Source organism: Hypomesus transpacificus, chromosome 8, assembly GCF_021917145.1.
Source record: "Hypomesus transpacificus isolate Combined female chromosome 8, fHypTra1, whole genome shotgun sequence".
In the NCBI taxonomy this organism is placed as follows: Eukaryota; Metazoa; Chordata; class Actinopteri; order Osmeriformes; family Osmeridae; genus Hypomesus; species Hypomesus transpacificus.
Genome location: NC_061067.1, coordinates 7,780,631 through 7,790,669, shown reverse-complemented (window position 1 = coordinate 7,790,669; position 10,039 = coordinate 7,780,631). Strand labels below are relative to the sequence as shown.

The 10,039-nt window shown below is 41.9% G+C and overlaps 1 protein-coding gene across 1 annotated transcript; it reads left to right on the top strand.

Moving 5' to 3' along the window:
• The first annotated feature begins 3,829 nt into the window (after positions 1 to 3,829).
• On the top strand, positions 3,830 to 9,970 carry insig1 (insulin induced gene 1). The gene is made up of 6 exons (XM_047024002.1): positions 3,830 to 4,407; positions 4,654 to 5,004; positions 6,199 to 6,323; positions 6,611 to 6,777; positions 7,616 to 7,715; positions 8,723 to 9,970. The coding sequence occupies exons 2-6, from the start codon at positions 4,668 to 4,670 to the stop codon at positions 8,750 to 8,752; spliced, it is 759 nt and encodes a 252-aa protein (XP_046879958.1). The 5' UTR covers positions 3,830 to 4,407; positions 4,654 to 4,667; the 3' UTR covers positions 8,753 to 9,970.
• The last annotated feature ends 69 nt before the right edge of the window (positions 9,971 to 10,039 follow it).

Genomic DNA, 10,039 nt, shown 5'->3' with positions numbered 1-10,039 from the left:
AGTCCCAACAGTGAAACAGATATGGAGTTGCCATTCAGTCCTTTACAATTGTGTCTGATTCTTGGCTAGAATGGTGCCGTACATTGCCCCGAATGCGAAGTGTGGAACTACATCAGTCTGCTATGGGGCTCGGAGGTGTTCTGTTTTGCTCTTTTGGAGAGATCCCTCTGCTGAATGGTTGTGGAGAACAAAAGGGTGGAGGATTGAGTCCCTGTGCCACGCCCTCAGGCTGAGGAGCTGCAGCCTTGTTGGCGAGCCTTTGTTCATCTGGGTGATACCCCTCTGCACCCCCCAGAATCCTCATGGCTCTTTCATCTCACAGGGCTCAATCATAGAGGACCAATGATTAAGTCAAAGAGAGACAGCAAGGGTGTGTAGAGGTGGTGTGAGGGGTGGGGTGGAGGAGAGAGAGGGGAGACGGGTAGCGACAAGGGAGCTTTGAAATGATTGGGGATCTGTGATTGGTGAACCAGTGGTGGAGGATGTTTGGAAGTATAATGAGAAAGGCAGGTACTTAATATAAGCAATATGTCTTCATAACACAACACTCAGTAATGCATTATTTCTAATTCATAGTATGACAATTTTGCAGATGATAAAAAGTAACTTACAGTATCTACAGAAAATGTGTCCAACCACATAACACTTTCTTTTCTATGATTTTTTCAAATCTTGTAAATGGATTTTATTTATAACACGACACTGCTCCACAGAAATGCAATGCAATGCAATGAACTGCAAAATACAATCTTGGTTGGGTTGGAAAAAAAACAGCCAATGAAGTTGAAACCTTTATAAAGTCTTCATCTCTTGTCTGTGAAGATGATTTAGGATGTCTCCCTTCGTAATTTTGAACAGGGTAGAGGGGAGAAAATTGTCAAACGTTACAGTTTGATAGATCAATTTACCATCTGCTCTTCCAGGCTCTCTCTTTTCATATGGTGGGTTCTCACCACAGTCTAACAGCATAATCTATGGTGTGCTTGATCTGGTATTCATTTGAAGTGTCGTAACATCCTACTTTATCTCATGATGAGGCAGAAGCCTCCTCGACACATGCAGAGCGTGTTGCTTAGAGCTATTTGCTGATATGCTGAATCATTTTCATGGTTATAAATTAAAAGGGCAGTAGCTAGCGTAGGGCTCATGATTTCAGCTTGTTTTAATACATTTGTTAATGTCAATTCCTTGCACCCAATTATTGCTCGCTAGTGGTGTGATATTGCTATAGTTTGTAGTTCCAACCTGGTTAAAGTTTTTTTGGCTCATTTGATCATGATGTTGTATTCTGTCAGCCCAGGTCCTCCACTTCACATGCTTACACATGCATAAACTGCTATAAGCTCTTATCCTCCAACACCAGGATTTTCTAAGTAACAGAGAGTGTTCATTTGGGAGTAAACAAAAATGCACCACTTGCCTGTGACGGGAGTTTAAACGTACTCAGCTTGTCCACAGGGAGAGAAAAATGACATTGTTGGGCAAACAGCAGGTTGAGCTTCATAACTTTGTATTTGTCACCTTCTTTTTCTGGCCTCAGAGCTTCGTCCCGTTGGAAAACGATATAAGGTTGCCTGTTTATCTGCTTAAACCGCCTGAGGAAAATGAGGATGAGGTAAGATGTTGTTTTCTTCTTGTCAAAACTGCAAGACAATGTGTCTGACAGTCTGTTGCAAACATTTACAACATGTGTAAAGGGGCTATGGGTCTGTGTACAGTCTCTCAAACATAGCTTTAGTGCCCTTGGGGAGATAAGAGATGGGAGAAGGAGAAATATAAACATTTCCATTTGTGAAAGAGGACACAACTCTTATCCTGTAAGACATGCAGTATTTGTTCCCAACATAACCCCAAGCATTCAGTGAAGAGAGATAAGGGACACATACAAACTTTTCAAACCCTCAAAATACTTTCATGCTTGATTTATTTGGTACACCAGTTGTAAAGGGGCTCCCCTGAAATGAAACTCTGACATATTTATTTGACCATGCACTTATTAACACAGTCAGAAAGTGATTATGTTTCTTTCAAAAGCAAAGCAAATCTAAAGTTGACCCAGTTATTTTGCCAAGCCTTTATAAATACACAAACAGATGCCTTAAAACCCAGCAGAAATGTCTAAACAGTCACAAATGAGTCACTTTATCTGACCTTGCCACAAGTCTTGTGAGAAATACTTTTTTTATAGATAAAAATGTAGATGGCAACCAGAATGTAATTGCTTCAACACCGCCTCAGTGCAAATGAGCATCCATCCTGAGTAACTCCTTTCTACTCTGCGTACCCATAGCAAAACAAAACACAACAACATACGTTTTTACCCTGAGACATTTGCAGCGAAAACAATTACTTCAAAAACTATTTCAATTGAACTTAATTGAAACAAAATCCTATGCGATTTATGTGCCTTCTTATGTGTCTTACTCGCTCTAGGTCAAGTTGCAGCACTTAATTTTGGTTGCCAATTTGCAAGAAAGGGTTGGTTCACCCATGGTATTACTTTCAAGTGCCTGGAGCCGATGTTGAATAAACCTGCCTATATTTTCGAACTCACATTTAGATTGCTGTTAATCCCTCGGCTAAACAACTAAATGTAATCCAATCAATTCTTCTTTGCTTTGCACAGAAACTTTGCATAAATTTGCCTGTGTGATGACAGTTTGATTCAATTGAAATAGCATAGGGCAATTTTAATTTGTATGTGTGATGAGTATGCATGGGAATAATTGTGTATGACTACATGTTGCCATTCACACAGTAGTCAGTGTGGCAGCTGATGGTTAGGCCAAGAAAGTTGACAGAAAATGAGTGGAAAGCAAGATAATTCATCAGAAACAGTATGATGACAATAGACAATCCCCATCTTTTCCATAAGTAGGTTCAAAAGGGGGCACCAAATACATTCAACACTTGCAACATGATGTTTAACGGCAGTGTATGTAAGTTTCACCAAACTAACAATATTGTCTTGAGTTTGAAAGTATCCAACCCAAAATACCCCACCCCCTCCCTTCTAAACCGCCAAAACACATGAGACGAATCTGTGAGCTCATGTTTTTTGTTGCTCTGGCTGAAACATCTGGTCACCCTCCCATTCAGACACATTTCTATCCGGCCTGCATAGTGCTGGGTTGATTACAACAGTTCATCTAACATAAGGCAGGTTTGATATGATGACTGTAGCCTACAGAGGAGTGGGGTTGAGGCATTTTTGGTGAAAACAAGGATTATGTTTTGGTCTGATTGGTTGGATCTTTTCAATTCTTTCCGTTTGTTTCCAGAGGGATTTTCTTCTGCATCCTTTAATAATGTCCCTCGATAGGAAATAAAAAAATGAACTGAGAGGTTCCAGACTGTTTTTGTGAATTGGTCTGATGATGCCAGGCTGGTACAATGTTAACATGTTTGTCCATCAAGGGTCCAGTTTAAAACTAATTACGATGTAGATCATCCAGGGGATAGGTTTCTTCATTCCAAACTAGACATAATCTGTGTCTGGGAAACCAGTCATGTTTGTGTTTATCTCCTACAAGGAAGTGTCTGTCCTGAATGGACATTGGATCACAGTGGTGCGTTGGAAAATTGTTGCAAAACATACTTTCTGTTTTTCCCTTGTATTATCAGTCCTTGAAATACTAGGGCATTCGGGCAATGACCCCTTCTGCTGTTGACATTATCCCAGGAGACTTGAGCAAAGGGGTAGTGGACTGGTGGACTGACACTCCCCTGTTACACTCCCTCCATAGTATGACCTACAGGTTATCTGTGCTAGTGAACCTATTTCCCTTTACGTACTTCGGAAGTGACCGTATTTATTATTTATACGTGGATGTGGTGTATCTGAAACTGAATACTGAAAATATGCACACATAAAGCCTACAGTGTTCTATCTTTGACACACAAATAGGCTTCTATCATTTCTAACAAGGCAAATACTGGCAACTTCTGAATAGCTTTTTCTAGTTTTTCATATCAGTTATTCATATGACTATTTTGTAAGTTTATTTGACTTGAGTCATTTCTGCCGTGCTCCACCCTCTCAAGCATAGGCTATCGTGCGAGACAGCATGACTGCATAAGCACAGGCGGGAGGCTCGTGTGTCTGTCCCGAGCACAGGGGCGTGGGGTGGCGTCGCGTCATATCGCCCGCCTCGTTCTTATTGGCTGACGCAGCTCACCCGACACAGCTGTGATTGTTTTCTGCAGAGGAAGCTTGTGTCTGGAATGAGGTCTGCGGCCAGGAATGAAATAGCAGCTTTTTTCTGCTTACCACTCAAACGATGATGTGACCAAACAACGTGAGATTTATAGGGCAAAGAAGAGCTCACACCATAAGCATTTCCGAAGGTGCGAATAAGGAGGGTCGACCATCGCTGAAACAGACAGTGAAGACGTCTGAAGACCAAGGTAACAAACGGTTCTGTTAGCCTACTCTAATATCATCAAGTTGAAATGTTTGTGGTAAATATGCTTGTTAAAACAGTCTTTACCTCAATATAGCCTATTATTACGGCTTCGTCTGTATGTTATGTGTTTACGAATATCGTATGTCTTTCTAACGTTGTTGCCATACAGCTCACAACTCGACGTGAGTGCCGCCGTGGCAGGATATGGTGATCTACAATGTAGTTTAACCGATATCATGTTTTTCAGTTCAAAAGTGCCAAATGCCAAGACTTGAAGACCACTGTTGGAGCTGCTCCTGTGCATCAAGGCTAGAATCTACCAAGAATTTATCAGGAGCAAACTGGGTCGCGTCAAAGGCCGAAGAAATGATGTCCATAATAACGTCAGTACTCAGCAATGCCTACGGGTCTCTACATAACGTCAGAACAACAAACTTGATTCGGCGGGGTCTCGTCCTTTTCACCGTTGGAGTATTTCTTGCATTGGTGTTGAACTTGCTGCAAGTACAAAGAAATGTCACGTTGTTTCCTGAAGAGGTGATGACAACTTTGTTCTCATCTGCCTGGTGGATCCCACCTTGCTGTGGCACAGCGGCTGGTAAGTAGAGACGCATCACATCAGATGTCACCATTAGCATTTATAGTTATTTTGTATGCATGACAATGAATGAGTTAGACGTCGATCATAAGTTGTCTGCTTATTTGGTCAATGGAATGTCGGGGGAGGGGGATGGGCGCGACCAGCAGCTTGCCAGATATGGTGGTCTTTGTGGCCATTCACAGTATCATACTGATTAGCTAAACACAAGTCAGTTAGGGAAATCGTCTATGTTTGTTGTTATCTGTTATGTAAGTGTTTTCGCAAGCCATATTGATGTGTGTTTTGTCTGGGAACGTACAGTAGTGTTTCAATAGTCAACCAATAGGCTTCCATAGAAACAGCCGGACATGGTGGGCTGTGCTGCTCTTTGAATGGCTGTTCTCATAACGGGTGAGCTTTACAGGCCAATCCGGCTGCAGATTGCGTCTATGGCCTCTGAGCGGCTATGCAGTGGACACTGAGAGCTGCAGCCCAGAGGAAACAACTTTATGCCTTTTAAAAACGGGTCAAGAATAATAATTGTTGTAAGATAATTATTCAAAATTACATAAGTGTTATTTCCCTATCAAAAGAGTTGAATTAATTTGGGTTGTCTAAATGTTTTTTTTACTTGCGATGTATTGGTTTAGCTGCACACTTTTGTGAACAAGTTATTTATTTGTTTTTCTGTAGAGGAAATTCCTTGGGAGTCTTTTTTGGTACTTTCATTTAGGATTTACGTACATGTAAGGCAAAATACAAAAGGGTTAGAATAAGTTCTGTTGTATCATGTGATATGGTGTCCCCTGAGGGATCTACGCTGCACCTCACAGGCCTGTGAGCAGTCTGCAGAAACACTTCCCCCACAACTTGTGATTGGCTGCTGCCTGAAACATGCCACTCCTGAGAAAGAGAAACAAGGAAGTCATGTGCGGTAGAAATTAAATAAATAACTATTGTCAAACCCCTCCCCCACATTGTCGTGCTCTCATACACCAAGGTTGAACCTGCAAAATAGCAAACTATTTCAGAGATTAACTGAGAACAGTTAGAAGATATTTGTGTTTTTTACTGTAAGTCATTGAATGTGAATGCCCAGCATGTGCAAAGAATTAGTTATGGTATCAAAGTAATGACACTTATTATTGTCATTACTATTTTGTGCATTCATTTAAAACATGTTTTTAGAGCCATTCTCCTTTCCTTTCACAGCTGTTGTTGGCCTGTTGTATCCCTGCATAGACAGCCATCTTGGAGAGCCTCACAAGTTCAAGAGGGAGTGGGCCAGCGTCATGAGATGCATCGCAGTGTTTGTCGGCATCAACCACGCCAGTGCTGTATCCTTACCTTCCACAAAGTGGAAATGTTGAAAGCTTGCATACCATATACTCATCTTGTTTGGTCACAACAAAGTAGCAGCAGGTATCCTGACATGTAGCATATCCTTGTTAGGATGCCCAAACCTAGTGGCCATGTGAACTATACATATACAGTTGGGTTGATATCTTGCGTGTCAGTAATGTTCCCCAAATCAGGTATGTCATTACGACCTCTTAGACAAACTAATGATCGAACCACGGCAATACTAGACTTGTCTATGTCCCTTAACTGACGGTCGTCACAGAAACTCGACTTTGCCAATAATGTGCAGCTGTCTCTCACCCTTGCGGCCCTGTCCCTGGGCCTGTGGTGGACGTTTGACCGTTCCAGGAGCGGCTTTGGTCTGGGCATCACCACCGCCTTCCTGGCCACTGTCATCACCCAGCTGCTGGTCTACAATGGTGTTTATCAGTAAGTCAGAAGAAGTAGACTTATTTTTTATTTTGTTCTCGTCTTCCTCCATTGAAGTATCTTCCACTGGTGTGGTCAATGTTACACACGTGTACGCTGTATGTTCACAAGGATTAACCGATGCCCACTATAAAATGAACGGAGAAACATGAGTAGGGGGCGGCAAAGGGAGAAGGTGGTGGTAAATTGACAGAATACCCTCGACTACAGTGCTAAATCATCTGCTAGCTGCACTATAGATATAGCAAGTGGGACATCTGTTTGGTTAGTCTATAGATACTGAGGTAATCATTGTGAAGCAACCAGTAAAGAAGCGAGTCGGTTTGAGATAAGGATACGCACACTTGATGATGAGGTAGGTATCCCGTTGTGAATAAGCCTCCCTCAGCCCCACTACCTCCTCTCACCTTGATTGTATCAAGGAGAGCTGACAGCTGAGACATGAAAATGAACGCAATTATTTCCCCCTGATCCCGAGTCCCATGTGTCTTGAGGACCCAATTATCAGCCCCCGTACCTGTCTGAGTGGCACGTCTTCAAAAACATCCTGCCAAAAGGCAGCGCACTGTTGCTTTAGAGAGGTTCTCACAAAGAACTGTTCAAAAGGCTGCTGCTGCTCATGTTGACTGAAGGAGTGTAGGGAGGCAGAAGGATTTAGGAATTAAGAGACATGCACACACATGAACGCACAAGCAAAGATCAGTCTTTTAAAATGCTTACTATCCCATGCTTTCTGTAAGGGGTTGTCTTTGTGTATATCTAATTTGAAAGGATGTTTGACTAATGGAACAGGCAATCTAACTCAACCTGCTGGTGTGTCTTTTCTCTTCTCTTGTAGGTACACATCCCCAGATTTCCTGTATGTACGGTCCTGGCTCCCATGCATATTCTTCTCTGGGGGAGTGACTGTTGGTAACATTGGACGGCAGCTAGCAATGGTAAGACCTGAAACCACGACTTCAGGGACAAGTCCATCTTGTGCCAGAAGTACTAATTCAGAGTTCATGTACATCAAATGTAACTTCCAGAGAGAAAATAAGGGTTTACTAAACAGTTTGGTTGAAATCAAACTGAGTTTTTGCAAGGAAGCCGAGTCTAATAGTCCAAATCACAACATTCTCTGCTTTTTTTTTCCCTTCTTCTTCATGTTCGTTTCTCTACTTGAAGCCTCATTGTGTTCATTTGAACTCCATTAAGAACACGCCTCAATCTCTTTTAAAGTTCCTGTCTGAATCACACCATTTCTTCCTTTGGACTCCAGGAGAGCGTGAAAGCAGATTAGGCGTGTTGTTTTCCCATGCTGGCGAGCCAGTCATTTGAGCTGACCAGAGGGTCGCCTGTTGTTGTTGTTTGGGAGTTGGGAATGCTGGCACAAGTCCTTGTTTGTGCTCCCTGAATAAATATTTTCTCCCTCCCCAGCTCATTCTTTCTGTATGAGGGATTAAGACGTGGTTACATTTTACCAATGTGTTGTTGTCCCTTTAGTTCAGTATCAGCGATTTCCTGGATAGTTGTTGGCCTAGTGGCTTTTAAGTTAAACATTTCAAGATCTTTGTCGTCTTTCAGCCTTTCCTCATCGGTCTGATGAGGAAGAGTTGGTACTGTGGTTAACTGCGCAGGCATGGACAGAAAAGGAAGTGAAAGATCCCACTTCCTCTTATGAATGCACACGCATGAGGGGGGGGTCATTGTGGAATACTTTTTTTTAACCTTATTGTTTATTATTATTATTGAGTTTATGGAAGCACAGAAAGGACAGATAGGACTGTGATGAAGTGACCTTCTATATTGTCCGACAGGACTATTTCGAGAGCTGTCTCCATAGTCCGATAACTGTAGGCCGATCCCTCGCTCTGTCTCTCATTTCAGTGTGAATTGTCAGTGCAATGTAAAGCATTATGGATGTCATTCACTAACGTCACAATCATCCCCTTTTCTTGACCAGGGTGGTGGTGAGAAGCCTCACATGGACTGAGGAGGTGGAGCTAAACAGTGGAACGCCAAGAACATGCAGATGGTAAGGAGGAAGAGAGATTTCTGAGGAGAAGACAACAAACAGCAGCCCACGTCACACTGTTGACTACTTCACAACAAACAAACACTGTCCAGAAAACCTCCAAGTGACTCTGATGTGCCATTATTTCTGGACCCCCTTTGTGGCCAAAAGATGTTCTCCCGCCACTCCTCGACAAAGCATTAGCTACTACGCCCTTACATCATGATAGCAGCCAGGTTTTGTCTTGCCCTCCCCAGTCATTTGAACTTTTGAAGTGAGACGTTGAATGGTTTCAGTTTTATAGTGTGAGAGTGAGCCATGTAGCTTTTCTTTTTTTGCATGGTGAGAGAGAGAGAGGGAGAGGGAGAGTGGACGCGCGTCGGTCTTAACTGATAAGAGAAATAGTGGTGCTACAATGTTGGCTTTTTTGTTGTTTTTGCCTGGATTTTAAAACAATCATAAAAAGGGAAATGTTAGAGTGGTGAGCAAAAATATCAAGGAAGTATTTGTATATATGGTGTATGGAGACTGTAGTGCTGAATTGGAGTTTTGTATGTTCCCATTTGTAACGAACCAAAATAAGTATTTATTTATTGAGATGAGAAATAGATTGAGCCAACACCTGTGACCCAAAACCAAATGCACATGCCATCACTGATGACAGAACCATGTTTTGAATGTATCAGAATATTACGCCCTGAAGATATTGGTCCTACTGTCGTGTTACAGCGAAATCTGGTCCTAATAGATCCTAGTCCCACAGCAATGAAATCTATCATTTAAAAAAATGCATCCAATTGATCAGGTGTAAAAGTGTACTTAATTACTGACTTGAATTAATATCCCCCCCCCTCCACACACATGCACACCCCTTAAGTGATTGTTAGAAGTCTCAAGCAAAGTCATACTTTTGCATTGAGATGTTTAAAAGTATAATGATTGGGAACATGCACCCTTCGAAAGAGACGAGATGGGATATTTTTACTTCAGCCTCAAAGATTTGCAATCTGTGATTGCCTTTGTATTATAGAAATGAGTGCGTTTGTCACTATACCATTTTAGTTTTACTATCTGTACATATTTAATTATATATTGCTCGCAAGTATAATTGCTTTCTCTATATAATCAGACAGGTGTTACCGTAGCTATCCAGTTTGGGGTTCTGTAGAGGAATAAAGTGCAATCCGATCTATACAAGAGCCGACTATTTTTCTTATTTATTATTTCTGGCTATGGTTAGAGATAGTTTCATGGAACCATAATGCA

Coding starts and splice junctions, on each gene's coding strand:
- insig1 (XM_047024002.1), top strand. CDS start 4,668: ATGCCAAGACTTGAAGACCACTGTTGGAGCTGCTCCTGTGCATCAAGG. Junction 5,005..6,198: donor TTGCTGTGGCACAGCGGCTG/GTAAGTAGAGAC, acceptor TTCCTTTCACAG/CTGTTGTTGGCCTGTTGTAT. Junction 6,778..7,615: donor GTCTACAATGGTGTTTATCA/GTAAGTCAGAAG, acceptor CTTCTCTTGTAG/GTACACATCCCCAGATTTCC.